We start from the raw sequence: 21,147 nt of genomic DNA on the forward strand, positions 1-21,147 counted from the left end.
GATATTAATGACTTGGACTTGGGTGTACAGGGTACAATTTCCAAATTTACAAATGACACAAAACTTGGAAGGGTAATGAACAGTGAAGAGGATAGTGATAGACTTCAAGAGGATATAGACAGGCTGGTGAAATGAGCGGACACGTGGCAGGTGAAATTTAATGCAGAAAAGTGTGAAGTGATACATTTTAGTAGGAAGAATGAGGAGAAGCAATATAAACTAAAGGGTACAATTCTAAAAGAGGTGCAGGAACAGAGAGATCTGGGGGTATATGTGCACAAATCATTGAAGGTGACAGGGCAGGTTGAGAAAGTGGTTAAAAAAGCATACGGGATCTTGGGCTTTATAAATAGAGGCATGGAGTACAAAAGTATGTAAGTCATGATGAACCTTTATAAAACACTGGTTCGACCACAACTGGAGTATTGTGTCCCGTTCTGGGCACCGCACTTTAGGAAAGGTGTGAAGGCCTTAGAAAGGATGCAGAAGAGATTTACTAAAATTATTCTAGGGATGAGCGACTTCAGTTTTGTGGATAGACTGGAGAAGCTGGAGCTGTTCGCCTTGGAACAGAGATGGTTGTGAGGAGATTTGATAGAGGTATTCAAAATCATGAAGGGTCTAGACAGAGTAGATAGAGAGAAACTGTTCCCATTGGCGGAAGGGTCAAGGACCAGAGGACATAGATTTAATGTGATTGGCAAAAGAACCAAAGGTGACATGAGGAAAATCTTTTTTACGTAGCGAGTGGTTAGAATCTGGAATGCACTGCCCGAGGAGGTGGTGGAGGCAGATTCAATCATGGCCTTCCAAAGGGAACTGGATAAGTACTTGAAAGGAAAAAATTAGCAGGGCTACGGGGAAAGGGTGGCGGAGTGGTACTAGCTGGATTCTCTTGCATAGAGCCGGCGCGGACTCAATGGGCCAAATGGCCTCCTTCCGTGCTGTAACCTTTCTATGATTCTAACTGCAAATATTTAGTTTTTTTAATTCTACAACAATTTAATATTGTTACAATTTTGTGGAAATCTCTATTCACATACCCTATTATATTTTTTAACATGCTGTTTGCCTGGGTTTACCTTCTTCAGACCGAGTCTGAGTTCTTTTATCCAATCTTAGCATGTAAATCTATGTTGTTGGAGGGCGAGAAGCCTTGTTCACGCTGCTGCCTCTGATTCAGGCAGCTCCAGAGGCCTAATTTTCAATTTTACATATGTCAGTTAGACATGATTGTATTTTTTCCATTTTACTAATCTATGCGGCAGCTAATCTACTGACTATATTTGCATTGTACTGCCTCCAAATTAGTCCTGGTGTGCAACTCAACTCCAAAGGCGGGTTTAGTTTAGACTGAGCAATTTAGAATGCAGAATTCAGCTTACACTGGTGATCTGAGGTCAGACTTTGGCAGATGTTGGATCACTGATTGCCAGTGTAAACAGGATATAAATATGAGATTCCCTGCAGCCAGTTTTAAGCTGTTGCATGTTTTTCTGAGAATTTATTAAGGTGTACACTCAAATGGAGCTGACAATAGGTTTCATGGCTTTTATCGCATATTGTGTGCGAGCTCATATTTCAGGAAATCACTTGCTTACCAAGTATTTTGCAGTCCCCAAATCCGACACTATTTCTGTTCATCATTCAGATTGGGCTACCAGAGTGAAGCAAATTGCTAAACTGTGGAGGAAGGCAAGCTCCCAAGAGAGAGCCCCTTACGTGGTAAGCATAATTTTCTGTGCATGATTTTATCCACTGATTGTTGTGGTTATGTAAGGAATTTCATTGATTTGTTTAACTGTGCTATTTCATTCATAATCAGAGTTTGCACCAGTGCATTATAATAGATTAGGACATCTACTTTTAAGTTTCTCGAGCCGCAGATGAGACCAATGGAATAAAGGCATTGGTCTCATCTGAGACATAAATGGGAGGATGTTTCCCCTGGCTGGGGGGGGTCCAGAACGAGGGGTCACAGTCTCAGGATATGGAGTAGGACATTTAGGACTGAAATGAGGAGAAATTTCTTCCCTCAGAGGGTGGTGATCCTGTGGAATTCTCTACCACAGAAGGCTGTGGAGGCCATGTCACTGAATATATTTAAGAAGGAGCTAGATAGATTTTTAGACACAAAAGGCATCAAGGGGTATGGGGAGAGAGCAGGAATATGGTATTGAGATAGAGGATCAGCCATGATCATATTGAATGGCAGAGCAGGCTCGAAGGGCCGAATGGCCAACTCCTGCTCCTATTTTCTATGTTTCTAAAGTTGAATGAGCAGAGTCCTTTTAAAGATTTTTACTGCATTATGCCAAAGCATTTTAGTACTGTATATAATTTAGATTTTTAGATGCCTGCAATACAAGTCAGAGGGAAAAGCTACAGATACTGGAAAAGGTGGGTTTTGAGGCTGCTTTTAAAGGTCGAGAGAGTTTGAGCAGAATGGAGAGGTTTTGGGAAAGAATTTTAGACATCAAGATGGTGATGGTTGAAGCTAGATTTGAAATATTGTGTGCAATTATTACAACATACATTTATATTGTAACTTTTAATGTGAAGAAACATCCAAATGAGTTTCACAAAGGTATATACGAATTAAGTTTCCCAACATTGGACCATCCAATTTAGATTGAAAATGCTATGCTTTAAAGAGATGTTAGTGATGAGCCATAGTTGGGTTGTACAGGCCTCAGTATGTGTGTACCCAATTCACTTATCTTAAGTATACTTGAAAATGTCAGTGATTTTCTCATCCACGCAAACTGATGTTCCCTGCCATCTGTTGTGTCATGGAGAAATCCAGTATATAATGCATTTATCAGATACCATTAACTCTGCTTCATAAAGCTAATCTTGGATAATGTTCCACAGAAATTCAGGACTCAATATTGTATAATTTTGTTGCATAATTTTCCATTACTTGTGTCTGTTAAAGAAATATTTTTGTTCATTGGGCCCTTTTTTTCACAATTATAAATATATGCATTTTTGATATTGTTCCTCACTCCACAAACACAAGTTTAGATCACACTTGTGTGTGGATACTGGCCCATGCACACACAGCAAAGAGCAATACACACAAAACTGACATAAGCTTCTGAGTGTTGGTCTCCCCACTGCCTAATACCAGATTTGGGAGGTATGTGAACCACAGAAAGTGCTGACCCACGCAGTGTTTAGCACACTCACTCAGTAGGCAGTCACTGTGCTACTTCCATAGCACCAGGGAAAATTGGACTAATAATAACTAGTGGTAGCTGCAAACTCTGCATTAGAGCCTAGATTAAATCTTAACAGAACAGAAGGAGGCCATTTGTACCATTGCATCTGTTATCACTCTCTGGAAGAGGTAGCGACTTCAACCCGTTCCTCAGCCCATACCATTTTTTAAAAATTTATTGTGGATTCTGCTTTCACCATTGTTTCTGGTGCAATATTGTGGACAGACTGGAAGGCTGCTTCCAGTGGGGTATCGCAAGGCTCAGTACTAGGTCCCTTGCTTTTTTGGTATATATTACTGATTTGGACTTGAATGTGAGGGGCTTGATCAAGAAGTTTGCAGATGATACAAAAATTGGCCGTTTGGTTGATAGTGAGGAGAAAAGCTGTAGACTGCAGGATGATATCAATGGACTGGTCAGGTGGGCAGAAAAGTGGCAAATGGAATTCAGTCCAGAGAAGTGTGAGGTAATGCATTTGAAGAGGGCAAACAAGGCAAGGGAATACACAATAAATGTGAGGATAGTGAGAGGTGTAGAGGAACAAAGGGACCTTGGAGTGCATGTCCACAGATCCCTGAAGTTAGCAGGACAGGTAGAAAAGGTGGGGATTTTTTTATTCGTTCATGGGATGTGGGCGTCGCTGGCAAGGCCAGCATTTATTGCCCATCCCTGATTGCCCTTGAGAAGGTGCTGGTGAGCCGCCTTGAACCGCTGCAGTCCGTGTGGTGACGGTTCTCCCACAGTGCTGTTAGGAAGGGAGTTCCAGGATTTTGACCCAGCGACGATGAAGGAACGGCGATATATTTCCAAGTCGGGATGGTGTGTCACTTGGAGGGGACCGTGCAGGTGGTGGTGTTCCCATGTGCCTGCTGCCCTTGTCCTTCTAGGTGGTAGAGGTTGCGGGTTTGGGAGGTGCTGTCGAAGAAGCCTTGGCGAGTTGCTGCAGTGCATCCTGTGGACGGTACACACTGCAGCCACAGTGCGCTGGTGGTGAAGGGAGTGAACGTTTAGGTGGTGGATGGGGTGCCAATCAAGCGGGTTGCTTTGTCTTGGATGGTGTCGAGCTTCTTGAGTGTTGTTGGAGCTGCACTCATCCAGGCAAGTGGAGAGTATTCCATCACACTCCTGACCTGTGCCTTGTAGATGGTGGTAAGGCTTTGGGGAGTCAGGAGGTGAGTCACTCGCCGCAGAATACCCAGCCTCTGACCTGCTCTTGTAGCCACAGTATTCATCATGACTTCCTTGCTTTTGTACTCTCTGCCTCTATTTATGAAGCCCAGGATCCCATATGCTTTTTTAACCGCTTTCTCAGCCTGCCCTGCCACCTTCAACTATTTATGCACATGCGCACCCCCAGATCCCTCTGTTCCTCCACCCCTTTTAGAATTGTGCCCTCTAGTTTATATTGCCTCTCCTCATTTTTCCTACTGAAATGCATCACCTCGCATTTTTCCCCCTTAAACTTCATCTGCCACGTGTCTGCCCGTGCCACCGTATTCTTACGGTTTTGCTAGTGGGTAATTATTTTTTTTTAAAAATAGGATAATCTGAGTTTTTGGGTCTTGAGATGATATCCTAAGGTTGATAACTATCAAATTCAATGTTTGTAATGCTAAAATTAAAGTAGTAAAATAGTTTTCACTTGCAAATTAAGAGATAATTGTAATACATTTTGCAGCAAAAGGCAAGAGACAATCGTGCAGCACTGCGTATCAACAAGGTTCAAATGACCAGCGAATCTTTGAGAAGACAGCAGCAAGAGTGCATTGATTCTGTATCTCGCCCAGATATTGACTTGCCATTTAAGGATCAAATGAAGCAAAAGGAATCTGAACATGAACAGGAATGGAAGCTTAGACAGGTAATCGGATTCATATGTGTTACCATTGATAATTTGAGAGGCTCATGTTTATAGAATTTTGTTAGCTGTCTATAATCTGTGGCTAAAATATGCACAGAATTTCAATGCACATGGACAACATTATTTTTGTTTAAAACCCTTATTAACCAAATTTAGGATGCCTGGGATGGCAGTAGTTAACTGGAAGATTAAAGGTTCAAATTCCTGAATTTGATCTCTCCACCACTGTATTAAGTTTCATCTAGACTATGAGATGAAACAACAAGCATTACAGGAGCGTTTTAGGGGATGCTGTCCATTTTGCCCAAGTTAAATTGCATTTTCTGTTGGTTAGCCATGGAGCAACATTGATAACAGCCAGAGAATTTCATGGCACAGACTGTTCCTCATTGGTGACAACTAACAAGCCATTTAATTTTTAATCTACCTTAAAAATGGATCCACATTTTCCAAAGAAACATTCCGTTTTTTTAGAAAGAAAACCCTACCTTCTCTGACCTTGTTAGACATTCCCTCTTGATCCTGGATAAAGAAAAAGACGCAAATCCAATGTTTTTACAGGGGAAGAAGGAAGACAGCATGACAAGAAATATGTCAGTCAGGAAGGAGGTATGAAATGAGCAACTTTTTAAAAGAAAATACTTATTCTGCCTCCAAGAATCAGAAATGCTATGTTTGACTATAAGCTCTATATAAGTTAGAATACATGGGAGAAAAGGGGCTTGAGCAGAACTAGACCCTTAAGTGTCTCTGCTCTTTGTTCAAAGATTTTCTTTTTAGTGTATATGTAAAATATATTGTTACATTTCTCTACATCTAATTTCATCTGCCCAATCTTCTGCCAAGTCTACTAACCTATCTATGCCCTCCTGAAATTGCTGGTAGTCCTCTTCACAGTTTACTGCACTCCCCATTTTTGTGTTATCTGTACATTTTGATATTGTGGCCCCAAACCCAAGTTTAGATTGTGTGTGTGTGTGTTTGTGTGTGTGTTAAAATGGACACATGGGGAACACCACTGTTGATATCCCTTCAGTCTGAAAATGGGTATGGTAGCCTAGTGGTTTTTGTAATGGACTAGCAACAGAGGGGTCCTGAGATGTTAAGGGGAATGGATAGGGTGGATAGAGAGAAACTATTTCCGCTGGTCGGGGATTCTAGGAGTAGGGGGCACAGTCTAAAAATTAGAGCTAGACCTTTCAGGAGTGAGATTAGAAAACATTTCTACACAAAAAGGGTGGTAGAAGTTTGGAACTCTCTTCCGCAAACGGCAATTGATACTAGCTCAATTGCTAAATTTAAATGTGAGATAGATAGCTTTTTGGCAATCAAAGGTATTAAGGGATATGGGCTAAAGGTGGGTATATGGAGTTAGATCACAGATCAGCCATGATCTTATCAAATGGCGGAGCAGGCATGAGGGGCTGAATGGCCTACTCCTGTTCCTATGTTCCAAATCCCACCGTGGCAAGTTATGAAATAGAATTTAACATCTGAAAGTTTGTGGGCTAGCACCAGCACTGCAAAAGCTACTCGTTTGTTATAAAAACCCAACTGATTCATTCATGTCCTTCAGGGAAGGGAACTTGCAACCCCCACCCAGTCTGTGTGATTGACTTTGAATGCCCTCAGGGACTCTAACGATGGGCAATAAATGTAGCCTTGCCATCCATATCCCACAAACAAATAATAAAAATCCATTAACTACTATCCTATTTCTGTCCACTAGCTAATTTACTGTTTATGTTGCCACATTCGCTTTAATACCATGCAGCTTAATTTTATCAACAAGCCTCCTGTGCAACATCTTATCAAATGCCTTTTGAAAATCCATTCCCTTTTTATCTTGTTGGAATTTGCTTTTTTTTCAAGTTGAGTAACTTTTACCTTCAGTTTTTTTTTTATATTAAACCTAATGATGCCCTGGCTGTTGTTTACTAAATTTTCCCCTACATCCTGACGTTACCTAATTGCTCTACTTCATTTCCTGGAACCAGATCCAGCAATGCCATTTTCCTTATTGGACTAAAGATGAAAGGAGTCATGGACATGTAGAAACCCCTCCCCTTTTTTGCCACATGCGTTACTTTTACCCCAGTCTATCTTTGGATAATTGAAGTGATCCACTATTTATAGCCCTTTTGTTTTTGTTTTTTTTCTAATTTGCCTACATATCTCTTCCTCTATCTACTATCCACTTGCAGCAGTCAATAATAAATTCACAACAGATTAACAATTTTCTGCTTATTCCTTAACTCTAACCAAATATATTCAGATTTTTTTTCCCCCAATCTCTTATATTATCCTTACATTCTAGTGCTGTAATGGACTCTTTGATACTGCCATTCCTCCTTTTCTTCCTACTCTAACCCTCCTGAATGTTTTGTGACCAGGAATGTTAAGTTATGAAATCAGACTATTGTCTGCAGACTTATTATAGCATTGTTGAGATACTCAAAACATTTCAAATTAATGTTTGAAATGAAAATGGTACATGATACAAAAACTATCCATTCTATATAAATATCAAACATAAACTATTATATTTCCTACGGCAATGCCCTAAGTGCTTCACGGGCATAATCAAATAAAATGGATGTCGAGCCAAAGAAGGAGCTAATGGAAGGGAAGACCAAAAGTTTTGTTGAAGAGATTGGTTTCAAAGGAGGAGAGGGTGATAGAGAGGCAGAAGGGTTTAATGGAATTCCAAAGCATGAGGTCAGGAGTGGAGGGGTGGTATTGTGGTGCTGGAGGAGGCTACAGAGATATAGAGGGGAGGAGGCAATGGAGAGATTTAACTACGAAGATGAGAATTTTAAATTGGAGCTATTGGAGGACCAAGAACTAATGTAGGTCAGCAAGGACAAAGGTGTTGGGTGACCAGGCCTTGGTTCCAGATAGGATATGGGCAGTATAGTTTTGGATGAGCTGAAGTTTACAAAGGCTGGATTGATGGGAGGCCAGCCAGGAGATCAGTTGAATAGTCAAACCTGAAGATGACAAAGGCATGGATAAGGGTTTCAACGACCGATGGGCTGTGGTAGTACTGGAGGCAAGTGATGTTATGGTGAATGTAAGCAGTCTTTGTGATGCAGCTCAGGGTCAAATAGGACACTGGCTGGGGATGGGAATGGAGTCAGTGGCGAAGTTACGAAATTTGAGGGAAGGGCCGAAGACAGTCTTGATGTTTAGCTGAAGAAAATTCCAGTTAATCCAAAATTGGATGTTGGACAAGCAGTCTTCGTAGCAGAGGCAGTGGAAGGGTCGAGAAAGCTGCTGGAGAGGTAAAGCTAGGTGTCGTCAGCATACATGTAGAAGGTGGCCCCATGTCTGCTGCTGATGTTGCCAAGGGATGCAGATGAGGAAGAGGAGGGGACTTGAGGGAACCTCCGGGGTGACTACATTGGGGCAGGAAGAGAAGCCATTCCTAGAGATGCTGTAGCTAACCTTGGATAGGTAAGAATGGAACCAAGCAAGGGCAGTCTCACTGAGCAGGACGGCAGAGGGAGAGGCATTAGATAATGATGTGGTTAACCACATCAAAGGCTGCAGAGAGATTGAGTATGTTACTGGCTCAAATTTATTGACAAGGTGCTGGTAAATTGTTGCTGTAGGGATTGTAATGGTGGATTTCTTTTTTGGTTGTTAGTTTGCCATTGGCCCTGTGTCAGATCTCTCACTTCATTAGTCCACAGCCCTGTTGCTGAAACACGTCAGACCATTCATGGTCCTGTATCACATCTCCATTTTTATGTATTGATTCGCGCTCAATGAAACACATTGAACCATCAACAAGCATTAAAATGGCAGTACAAACATGCCATCACTAGTGATGGTCACACAAAAAAAGATAGAATCTCACAGCACAGAAGGAGGCCTTTCGGCCCCAAGTTCCTTTGCTGGATCTTTGAAAGAGCTATCCAGTTAGTCCAACTCTACTGCTCTTTTCCGATAGCCCTGCAAAGTCTATCTTTTTCAAGTATACATCCAATTCCCTTTTGAAAGTTACTACTGAATCTGCTTCCACCACCCTTTCAGGTATGGAATTCCAGGTCATAACAACCCACTCCACATCTCACCTTTGGTTCTTTTGCCAATCATCTGCTTACCGACCCTCCTGCCAGTAGAAACAGTTTCTCCCTACTATTCTATCAAAACCCTTCATAATTTTGGAAACACCTCTGTTAAATTTCCCCTTAACCTTCTATGCTCTAAGGAGAACAACCCCATCTTCTCTCATCTCTCCACATAACTAAAGTCATCCCTGGTACCATTCTAGTAAATCTCTTCTGCACCCACTCCAAGGCCTTGACATCCTTCCTAAAGTGTAATGCCCAGACTTGGACACACTGCTCCAGTTGAGGTCTAACCAGTGATTTATAAAGGTTTAGCATAACTTTTTTGCTTTTGTACTCTATGCCTTGATTTGTAAAGCCCAGGATCCTGTATGCTTTTTTAACAGCCGTCCCAACTTGTCCTGCCACTTTCAAAGATTTGTGTATGTGAACCACCAGATCTCTCTTTAATGCACCCCCTTTAATACTGTGCAATTTAGTTTATATTGCCTCGCCTCATTCTTTCAAAATTAATCACTTCACACTTCACTGCATTACATTTCATCTGCAATGTGTCTGCCCATTTCACCAGTCTATGTCTTCCTGAAGTCTGTTACTGTCGTCCTCACTGTTTACTACTTTTCCAAGTTTTGTGTCATCTGCAAACTTTGAATGATGCCTCCTGTACCCAGGTCCAGGTCATGAATAAATATCAAAAAGAGAGCTGTGCCCCTAAGACCGACCCCTGGAGGACACCACAATATACTTCCCTCCAGTCTGCTAAACAACCGCTCACCTTTGCTGTCTGCTTGCTGTCCCTTAGACAATTTCGTATCCACTGACCCTTTAATTCCATGGGCTTTGATTTTGCTAACAAGCCTATTCATAAAAGCATAGGTTAAAGCATGGCCTTTCGGCCCATCAAGTCCATGTTGACTCTATGCAAGAGCAACCCAGCTAGTCCTGCCCTATCCCCGTAGCCCTGCAAATTTTTTCCTTTCAAATACTTATCCAATTTGCATTTGAAAGCCACGATTGAATCTGCCTCCGTACCCCCCCCCCTCCCCCCGGCAGTACATTCCAGATCCTAACCGATCGCTGCGTAAAAATGTTTTTCCTGTGTCACCTTTGTTTCTTTTGCCAATCGCCTTAAATCTATGTCCTCTGGTTCTTGACCCATTCGCCAATGGGAACAGTTTCTCTCTATCTACTCTGTCGAGACCTGTCATGATTTTAAATACCTCTATAAAATCTCCTCTTAAGCTTGCCTGTTCCAAGGAGAGCAACCCCAGCTTCTCCAGTCTATCCCCGCAACTGAAGTCCCTCATCCCTGGAATCATTCTAGTAAATCTTTTCTGCACCCTCTCTAAGGCCTTCACGTCCTTCCTAAAGTGCGGTGCCCAGAACTGGACACAATACTCCAGTTGTGGTTGAACCAGTGTTTTATAAAGGTTCATCATGACTTCCTTGCTTTTGTACTCTGGACACAATTTATCAAGCCCAGGATCCCGTATGCTTTTTTAACCGCTATTATGTCACTTTAACGAATACCTTTTGAAAGTTCATAAACACATCAACCACACTATCGTCGTCAACCTTATCCGTTATTTCATCAAAGAACTCAATTAAGTTTGTCAGATACGATTTCCCACTAACACATCTGTGTTGGCTGTCATTTATAGATTAATAAAACTTAAAGAATAGTGGAAAGCTATTTTATATGCCCATGGTTTGCATGTGATAGGTTGGAATTGTTTTTTTAAAAAAAAACATATCAAATGCCCTCATAAATTTAACTGACTTTTACTTTATTTTTAGGCATTTTTTTAAAAAGTTATTCTCCATCCCCAATAGAACACTTTCCTGCAAAAGTGCCCCTGGTGGTCATGCTTTGTTGAGAATTTTGGATATGAATTTGTTGGATGGTGCTGAACCAATAAAGCTCTAGGGTGGTGTTTTATTTGTCTGACTTTTCAGCAGATAAGGCAGCCATTCGTCCCATCGTGCCCGTGCCGGCTCTTTGAAAGAGCTATCCAATCACTCCCATTCCCCTGCTCTTTCCCCATAACCCTGCAAATGTTTCCCCTTCAAATTTATATCCAATTCCCTTTTGAAAGTTATTATTGAATCTGCTTCCACCACCCTTTCAGGCAGTGCATTCCAGATCATAACAGTTTAAAAAAAAATTCTCCTCATCTCCCCCTTGGTTCTTTTGCCAAGTTGTGCTAAGTAGCTGCTGTCGGCCAAGGCAGTGGTGGAACAACAGATCAGATAACGTTGCCAACTATGCATCCTAGTTTTTGTTATTGTAGAAAATTGCCCAGAAAGATCACGTACTCCATTCTGCATCAAACAAGCAAAGTTCCTCTTTCTCAACCCGTATCCTCCTTTGCCTTGGATAAACAGATGCTCCTCCCCCAGCCTACACCTACTTGCCAAAGTCTTCTGGCTGTCTGAGCCAATGTCGGGATTGCAACACTCACTTGCTGAATAATTTTTCTTTGTACCACTATTTTTGTTTTTGCATTTTTGGGGCTACTTCAAAAAATACACAGCTGAGATCAACTTCATTTCACATGTCAATGAAAGGCATTTATGATATGATTACAGTGTCTTTTAGCCGAAGCAAAATGGCATGAATTGTTTAATATTTTTTCTTTGCTACCATGCAAAAAATTTAAAATAACAACGGCTGCAAGACCAACCCATGTGTTAGGCTGCCTGCAGCCTCTGGAAAAGCCCCATTCATGGCTATTCTGATCTTTTCCCTTTCTGAACTATACATATATATTCAACACAACACCTACTCCCCATTCCATGTCTCCTTATCCATTGTTGAAGTGAAACCTGATCAAAAACTTTCTGAAAGTCAAAGTATATAATAACAGTATTTCCGTTGTCCACTTTGTCAGTGATATCTTTGAAAAATGACAACAGATTTCCTATTGACTTCAAACAATAATTGGAACAATAGTGCATATAATTAGAGTGAACAGAATAGTAATGGCTGGATAGTGAGTCTGAAATGTACACAACTGTTATCTGATGTATTGATCATACTGATGTAAAAAGGCACCTGGGAAATTATTTATTACAATAATACATTTCTACCATTCCAAGTTGCCATTTATAAAAACCCGCATGCAGTGTAAATTGTGCACCAGAGTTTACAGTAGGTGGATTTCTCAGCATTCAATTCTTGGCACTTGCACATTTCAGGTGTGCCACACAAAACAACATTTTGATTTTTTTTTCAGCAATATCAGAATGGGAAAGTTTTTCAATACAATTTTAAGGGTCTTGCTTCAGCTTCCATATTAGCAATATTTGTCATTCGAGTTACATAAACCTGATCAGTTTGTCTTTCATCTCATTACAAAAACAGCAAATGCGCCAGAAGAGTAAGCAGCAAGCCAAGATTGAAGCTACACAGAAACTGGAGCAGGTGAAACATGAGCAGCAGCAACAGCAACAACAGTTTGGGTCCCAGCAACCGTCTGCAGGGGAGGATTCCAACAGCCCAAAAGCAGGTGAAGAGGACAATGGAGACTTGTCTCCTCTACAGCAGTTACCCAAAGAAGGGTTTACAATGCCTCAGGTCCCTGGCACTTCTGCATCAACATCATCAGATGATGTCTTCCTAAGACCGCAGGCTCCTCCACCGACCCCAACCAGGATACCATTGCAGGATCCATTTACACAGCCCCAGACTTCACAGCCACAGTCACCACAGATGTTTTCTCCAGCTGCTAATGCATCAAGACCATCATCCCCTTGGGACCCATATGCTAAAATGGTAGGAACACCAAGACCACCACCAGTTGTTAGAAGAAATTCAGTGTCCTCTTTAGATTCTTGTGCTGTTCCTCAAGGTGTAACCAGGCCATCCCCAGTTACTGAACAGATCGAGAGAAATAGGCCTTCGTTAGCTAACGAATCTTTTGGGTCACTATCACCAGTCGGCAATGATCCTTATGCAAAAGCGCCTGATACTCCTAGACCCACCATGACAACATCAACAGATCACTTTTCAAAACCAATAGGATTGCCAAGACCATCTATGAATCCTGATCCATCAGGGAATATGCTAGTAAATGCAAATGATCCCTTTGCTAAACCCGCACTTAGGCCTGATATGTTTCCCAGACTTCAGATGCCACATAATCGAATGGTGCCTCCTGATCTATATTCAAGATCTCCACGAGCACCAAGTCCAGCAGGTATTGATGGTGGAAGTGGACACTTGTTTAAGGCACCAATGCCACCACTTCAGTCACCTCAAGATCCTTATGCATCCATGCCTCTAACCCCAAGACGTATTCCTGTTGATCCATATGAAAGAACTGTATTGACTCCAAGACCTGTGGATAATTTTCTACAGAGCCCAGTGCAGTCTCAGTCCCAGGCAATTGATCCTTATGCACAGCAACCACATACACCTCGCCCTGTGAATGAGCCATTTTCACACAGTCAGAGAATTCCCCGGCAGACCCAGGGTGACATGTTTGTTCAACCAGGGTCAATGTCAAGACGGTCTCCTCAGGATCCTTATGCACACCTTCCTGGAACCCCTCGGCCGACAGCTGATCCTTACACTCAGCCTCCCGGAACCCCTCGGCCTACAACTGATCCTTACTCACAGCCTCCTGGAACCCCTCGGCCTACAGCTGATCCTTACTCACAGCCTCCCGGAACCCCTCGGCCTACAGCTGATCCTTACTCTCAGCCTCCCGGAACCCCTCGGCCTACAGCTGATCCTTACTCTCAGCCTCCCGGAACCCCTCGGCCTACAGCTGATCCTTACTCTCAGCCTCCCGGAACCCCTCGGCCTACAGCTGATCCTTACTCTCAGCCTCCCGGAACCCCTCGGCCTACAGCTGATCCTTACTCTCAGCCTCCCGGAACCCCTCGGCCTACAGCTGATCCTTACTCTCAGCCTCCCGGAACCCCTCGGCCTACAGCTGATCCTTACTCTCAGCCTCCCGGAACCCCTCGGCCTACAGCTGATCCTTACTCTCAGCCTCCCGGAACCCCTCGGCCTCCCGGAACCCCTCGGCCTACAGCTGACCCTTATTCACAGCCTCCCGGAACCCCTCGGCCTACAGCTGACCCTTATTCACAGCCTCCCGGAACCCCTCGGCCTACAGCTGATCCTTATGCACAGCCACCTTTAACTCCAAGGTCAGCTCTTGTTGATCCATATGCACAACAGCCACTTACTCCAAGACCCCCTCCACAGCAAGCAGATCCATATTCCCAGCCACCTGGTACTCCAAGACCTTTAGTTGGAGATCGTTTTGTACAATCACCAATTAATCGGAGACATTCAGATCCGTATGCACAACCTCCTGTAACCCCCAGGCCAGTTGTTTCTGATCCCTTTTCACAACCGCCACAGTCTCCAAGGCCAGTTATTTCAGAGTCATTCACCCGGCAAACATTGACGAGACCGAGTTTGTTGGCAAATCAGGATCTATTCTTGCAACCACAACACAACAGAGTTCCAAATTTGCAAGATACATTCGTGCGACCAGCTGACCCACGTTGTCGAACTCCTCAGAATTCCAGACAAGCTGGAGTGTCTGATGACCCTTTTTCACCCCATGCACCAGCACTGAGGCCAGCCACAGATACATTTGGACATACGGCACACGACCCATATGATCAACCACCAAGGACCCCAAGACCTCAAACTAATGACACATTTGTGCCGGGGAGACTTAATCATGATATTAGTGACCAACAAGGACCTGCATCAGATGCCATGAATTTCAGCAGCTCTACAGGATCGCCCATGAATTCACACGTGCAACAGTTTCAAAATGTGCCCCCAACACTAGATCAAGTCCAATCTGTGTTGACATCTGAGACGCAGAATAACGTAAGCACAGGTCAAATGGACACGGAAGAAAAACAAAGACAGGTAAATCTGATACCATATTTGGAACTAGTTTAATCATTTGTGATTGATTGGTAGAGGTGATGGATTAATAAAAATGCAATTATAAATGCCTGTCTCAGTTGGAATGCAGAATGCAAATTAAAATGGGAGAAAACCAGAATAAGATAATTTTCCATTTAACTATTGTGAAGGTTTCTCAACATTTTAGATTCCTAAGGTCTGAATTTTTCGAACCACCTAGATTACCATAGGAACATAAGATGGTGCAGGACCAGGAAAGACCATTACAATCAATCTGGCTCATCCCAAAATATGGAAGATATACACCACTCTCTCTTGTACCCCTCACGATATGTTCACATGTTCAGACCCCTCATGACATGTTCTTACCCACCATGACACAATGCCACAACATCTTTTTGCTTAAAAATGAAAAATAAATGTGTTTTTTTTATATTCATGTTTGTGCAAAGCCAGGTCCTTTGCAGAAAGCTTTACCAGAAACTGTAATTCCTTGATTGTGATTTTATCTAATTCATAGCAGGAAATCTGATGTCAAAGCAATTCAAATCACCTAATTTAGCACCTTGCGATACAAGAACATCTGGAAGAACCAGCTGAGGAAAAATACCATATAAATCATGAGGTTAATAGGTAGTGAAAGAAATGGTTTCAACAATGGGATTAGTTGCACTTTAACCAGAACAAATGGCAGAGCATTCCTGTAGTTTGATGATCACTAATACTTTATTTAGTATAGTACTAAGTACTTAATATATATTAATGACCTGCACGTGGATATAATTTCAAAGTTTGCAGATGACATGAAACTCAGAAACGTAGTAAATAATGTGGAGGATAGTAACAGACTTCAGGAGGACATAGACAGGTGAAATGGGCAGACAGAAGGCAGATGAAATTTAAGAAGTGCGAAGTGAAACATTTTGGTAGGAAGAATGAGGAGAGGAGAGGCAATATAAACTAAATGTTACAATTTTAAAGGGAGTGCATGAGCAGAGAGACCTGAGGGTGTGTATGCACCAATCGTTGAAGGTAGCAGGACAAGTTGAGAACACCGTTAAAATAGCATATGGGGTCCTGGGCTTTATTAATAGAGGCATAGAGTACAAAAAGTAAGGTAGTTATGCTAAACCTTTTAAAAAAAAAAACACTGGTTAGGCCTCAGCTGGAATACTGTGTTCAATTCTGGGCACCACACTTTAGGAAGGATGTCAAGGCCTTAGAGAGGGTGCAGATGAGATTTACTAAAATGGTACCATGGATGAGGGACTTCAGTTATCTGGATAGACTGGAGAAGCTGGGGGTGTTCTCCTTAGAGCAGAGAAGGTTAAAGGGAGATTTGATAGAGGTGTTCAAAATCATGAATGCTTTTGATAGAGTAAATAAGGAGAAAGTGTTTCCAGTAGCAAAAATGTCGGTAACCAGAGGACACAGATTTAAGGTGATTAGCAAAAGAACCAGAGGCGACATGAGGAAACATTTCTTTACGCAGCGATTTGTTGTGATCTGGAATGCACTGTCTGAAAGGATGTTGGAAGCAGATTCAATAGTAACTTTTCAAAGGGCATTGGATAAATACTTCAAGGGAAAAAATTTGCAGGGCTATGGGGAATGAGCAAGGGAGTGGGACTAATTGGTTAGCTCTTTCAAAGAGCTGGCACAGGCACGATGGGCGGAATGGCTTCCTTCTGAGCTGTACCGTACTATGATAATATGAAAGTATTTAGACTAGTAGAGTTGATCAGGATAGCCTGCTGTTTGCAGTAGTGCTCTCTGCAGCATTAGGAAGATGTGACTTGGCTGTCAATCTCAAGCAGAGTAAGAATTAATGACCTGCATATTTGTCAGCGACATAACAGCTGTTGCAGCTGTATTTAGCATTCTTTACGAATCTGAAAAGTCCATCATAACACCAGTACAGGAAAATGATTTTTCTGCATGAAGAATTCTCGACAGTGTTGTCATGCGGAATGCTGTACTTTGTGTCCAGGAAGTCAAGTGCAGAGCGAGCCAAGATTATTGGAGCATACTTTATGAATTGGGAATTTCTGATATGCCTTAATGATTTCCCATTGTCTTTCTATACTCCCAGAAGCCACCAGGGTCATATTTCTTAGATATACGTGCTTGTCTTTGGGTATGCCGTTTTGATGCCCCCTAATAAAAAGAAATTGAACACTAATTTAATATTTGGGAAATCTAGACTACATAATTAGAATTTGTGGCTTTACAAGTAAGCTCACAGCGCAATTCTGAACAGGGCAGTAAATTGATTCATTGCGTATTTTTCCATGAACCATTCTGTATCATTTGTATTAATTTCTCGTAGACTCTAGACAGATTGTATATTTGTACTTTTAAATATTCAGTTAGAGAACAATAAAGCATTGTCTTAATGTCTAAAATAGGATAACAAATAAATTGTTTGCATCTATAGTGAAATGGTGTGTCAGTGAGAACACTTTTAATTGGTTACAGAGACTGAGATTACGGGAACTGATTCTTCGACAGCAGCAGCAGAAGAACGCAATCCGTCAGGAAAAAGGCCTGCAAGATCAAGCAATGACGCCTGCAGCAACACCTCTTAGGCACTGGCCACAGGAGGATTTAAAACGTCAAAATGAACTATTTGGCCGACCGCCTCCACCCTACCCTGGCATCGTGCGAATTCCTCTTGTATCTCAAGCTGGCCAAAGATTTTCAGGCCCTTTCGCAAACGAGCCGCGTGGACGTTTTACAACTGACGGTCAATTTAATAGACCACAATTTTCTGGGGATGTTGCAAGAATGGTGATTAGACCCCAAGGTCCAAGGTAAATATTTTTTCACTAACAAAAACTTTAAACTTTCCATGTTTCTAACCAATGATCTTTATTTTTGTTTGGGAAGTTAAGATTAATTAAAACTAATTTTGATTGTATAATATCAGCTGATGACAGTAAAACAACTTAAAAAGTGCTTTGAATAAATATGGAGCTTTGAAAATGCCTTATTTGATTTCAATTAGTCTTGACTGCTGCTGAGATTTTGTTGCCATTTTTCCTGATATTCCAAGATATAAGGCATGATGGGGTTAGATAAATGTCTGGCTATAAAGCAAATGCTTGTAGAAAAGTGCCCGTTCTGCTGCAGGTTGAGATTCCTACAATAGTAGTACTTTTATAGAAACTCTACCTGTTTTTAAGCATATACGCAGATACAAACTGTAACTCGCTCATTGGCATTTTAGCGTGTGAGCCAATTAGTGTTGCTTATTAAATCCTCCTTCTTTCTTCTAGGTATTCTTTTGCAGGAAATGGGCAGAGACCATTTGCAAGTCAGGAACACTTTCTTGGGCAACATCAAATGCAGACGCATGTTCCCGGCCTTCCACAGCAGCTAAGGCGATCACTGTCTGTGGACTTCACCAGGTCTTTAAACAATCCACAGGTGAACAATGGAGTGATTATCCCTCAACATTTTCCTCCTCAGGGTATGCAAATGCAGCAGCACAATATTTTGGGTCAACCATTCATAGAACTTCGGCATAGGATACCAGAAAATAGGACACGGCTTCCTTTTGCGTCATTGGTACCATCTGCTAGTGGCTTAGATCCAGCTAGCCAGCAGCAAAGACCTGGGGGGTTTATACCAGGGCAGGGTGCTTTCTCTCCAAGTCAAGGACCAAAGCCATTGGACTCTGTGTCAAATCAACAACAAGGCATACGTAATCAAATGGAAAATTGTAGTAACTTAGATCAACTTAATCAGCACCAACAGCAGCAGATGCATATAAATCATCCAGTCATGTCCCTTTCCCGTTCTTTGAGCAATCCACCTGCCAGTGAGGCTTTTTCATCAACAGTCTCCTTGTCTGCCAGTGCATCTACACAAGAAGGAGACGGTATGGTAGAGAAACTTGATCCTGATGATCCTTCAGTGAAAGATCTTGATAAGGACCTTGATGGAGTGAGAGACCTAGAAGTTAAAGACTTAGATGATGAAGATTTGGAAAATTTAAATTTGGATCAAGTGGATGGAAAAGGTGATCCTGATTTAGATAATTTGGACAATATAGAAACGAATGACCCCCATTTGGATGATCTGTTAAAATCAGGGGAGTTTGACCTTATTGCTTATACAGACCCTGAGCTTGATCTGGGTGACAAGAAGGACATGTTTAATGAAGAATTAGAGCTGAATGATCCAATAGATGATAAATTGGATGAACACAGCAAGACTGAAGAAACAACAAAATGTGACCAGGTAGCCAAAACAGGAGAACTATCTGGTAGTTTCCCTGAAAAAGAAGAAACTGCATTACCAAGCGAAGGATCCATTGAAAGTAGTCCTAAAGAATCAAAGAATTCTGTAAAATCTGAAACTGGTACCAATGATGGTAATCACGATGCTCCTTACAGTGCAGGTACGACTGAGACGAACGATACAGTAACAGATAGTGCACCTGCTTCTAACTCTTGCACTGGCGGAGAACTGGAAATGGCAAAGGAAGACGAAAGAGTCGATAGTAACCAAGGATCTACGGGGGCTAGCCCAGGTTTCAGTGATTCTCAATCTTCTACCCAAACATCTATTTCTACAGGAACCAATTCATGCAATCTAACTGGTTCTACTCCAGTCCTTTCAAGTTTGTTAACTGAGAAGCCAACTAATTCTGGACTTGCATCATTGGGTTCACCTTCCCAGATTGTGCCATCACCTCAGCCACATCCGAATACAGGTATTCCACAATCTCCCAATATGGCAATCTCTCCAGGACAAATGACCGAGAATGCAATAAACCAAAATTTGCAGATGGGGCAAAGGTTAAACCGTAGCTTTTCTCAAGGTCCATCAGCAAATTCAACCTTTTTCCAAGTGCAGCCGCCAAGCCAGAATTATACAGCAGGGCAACCACCAAGTCAAAATGCGACTCCAGCAAATCAACCAGGTCCTGGTAATTTGTCCAGCACACAACAGATTATGCTTCCTCAGACAATGGGTCCTCAGGGTCAGCGTGAGCGACCCCTCCTTTTGGAAGAGCAGCCCCTCCTTTTACAGGACCTTTTGGAACAGGAAAGGCAAGAACAGCAACAACAGCGACAGATGCAGGCTATGATACGTCACCGATCCACTGATTCCTTCTTTCCCAACATTGGTGAGTTCAGGCATAAATTACCCGTGATTCTTTTCGGGAGTGATCAAAACGGGAAATGAATGCTGGATTTTATGATGCATCAGTGCTTAGAAATATTTAAGTGTAAACAGTGATCTGATCATTTTTATTTTGCTAGTTCATCTCAGTATGAGGGAAACATTGATTATTTTATTTTTAGTACTATGCTTCCACATCATGATCAGACCTTTATGTCAGGTGAACAGTTTTTAGCCGACTGGTTTTCCTGGTTACAGGCAATTAAATTGTTGTCATGATTTCTTGCTACACTGTCACTTGTGAATACAGGAAAAGTTTTAATCCAAGGTTACAATGTAACATTTAAAATTGCTGTGCGACCTGCCACTTTCAGGACAGGAGGGATACAGCAGTGAACTACAATGAATTAGATTTCCTCGGCTAAAAGAGCTGACCAAATGATCATGTACTTGGACCCAGTCAATTACGACAGACAAGTCTATGATCTGGAAATATGGGGGTAGATTTTAACTACCGGGGCCTCGATTTATGTAGATTGTTGATGGTCCGCCTGACGCAAGACAGGCACCTCGGCTCTCTCTGCTGGGCTATTTCCCTGGCCCCCCCTCCATTCTGTTTTACTTGCCTTCCGTTTGCGTTCTGCTTTTCTTTTGCTTCATTCTTTCCTTGTTATTTTCTCTCCCTGGTGCTCTCTGTGACTTTGAAGTTATGTGCAACAACATAATGTGAGAAACGTTTTTTAACCAGTAGAATATAGGATTCCAGTTGATGAACAATTCTATTTTAAACAAAATTATAACATTTTTTTAAAATATCTATTTTCTGTTTGCATTACAAGCTATTCTTTGAGCAATAAATGTTGGGAAAACAATTCTAAATACTTGAAAGGTAGAATTGAATGTATTTGCTGCAGTGAATATCAATGAAGTAAACAAAATATTTATTTTGGA

General features: G+C 41.9%; 1 protein-coding gene across 10 annotated transcripts in view; it reads left to right on the forward strand.

Moving 5' to 3' along the window:
* Window positions 1–21,147, forward strand: part of kmt2ca (lysine (K)-specific methyltransferase 2Ca) — a 424,137-nt gene that overhangs the window by 320,022 nt on the left and 82,968 nt on the right. For 8 of the 10 annotated variants that reach the window (XM_068008355.1, XM_068008384.1, XM_068008375.1 and 5 more), the window contains 6 exons: window positions 1,652–1,725; window positions 4,903–5,085; window positions 5,647–5,694; window positions 12,526–15,063; window positions 17,542–17,876; window positions 18,342–20,200. In XM_068008355.1, the coding sequence (XP_067864456.1) occupies window positions 1,652–1,725; window positions 4,903–5,085; window positions 5,647–5,694; window positions 12,526–15,063; window positions 17,542–17,876; window positions 18,342–20,200 (5,037 nt within the window). The remainder of the gene's footprint in view (window positions 1–1,651; window positions 1,726–4,902; window positions 5,086–5,646; window positions 5,695–12,525; window positions 15,064–17,541; window positions 17,877–18,341; window positions 20,201–21,147) is intronic. The other 2 variants (XM_068008402.1, XM_068008432.1) reach the window with 1 other exon arrangement.

The sequence above is a fragment of the Heptranchias perlo genome, chromosome 2 (genome assembly GCF_035084215.1).
Source record: "Heptranchias perlo isolate sHepPer1 chromosome 2, sHepPer1.hap1, whole genome shotgun sequence".
Classification (NCBI taxonomy): Eukaryota; Metazoa; Chordata; class Chondrichthyes; order Hexanchiformes; family Hexanchidae; genus Heptranchias; species Heptranchias perlo.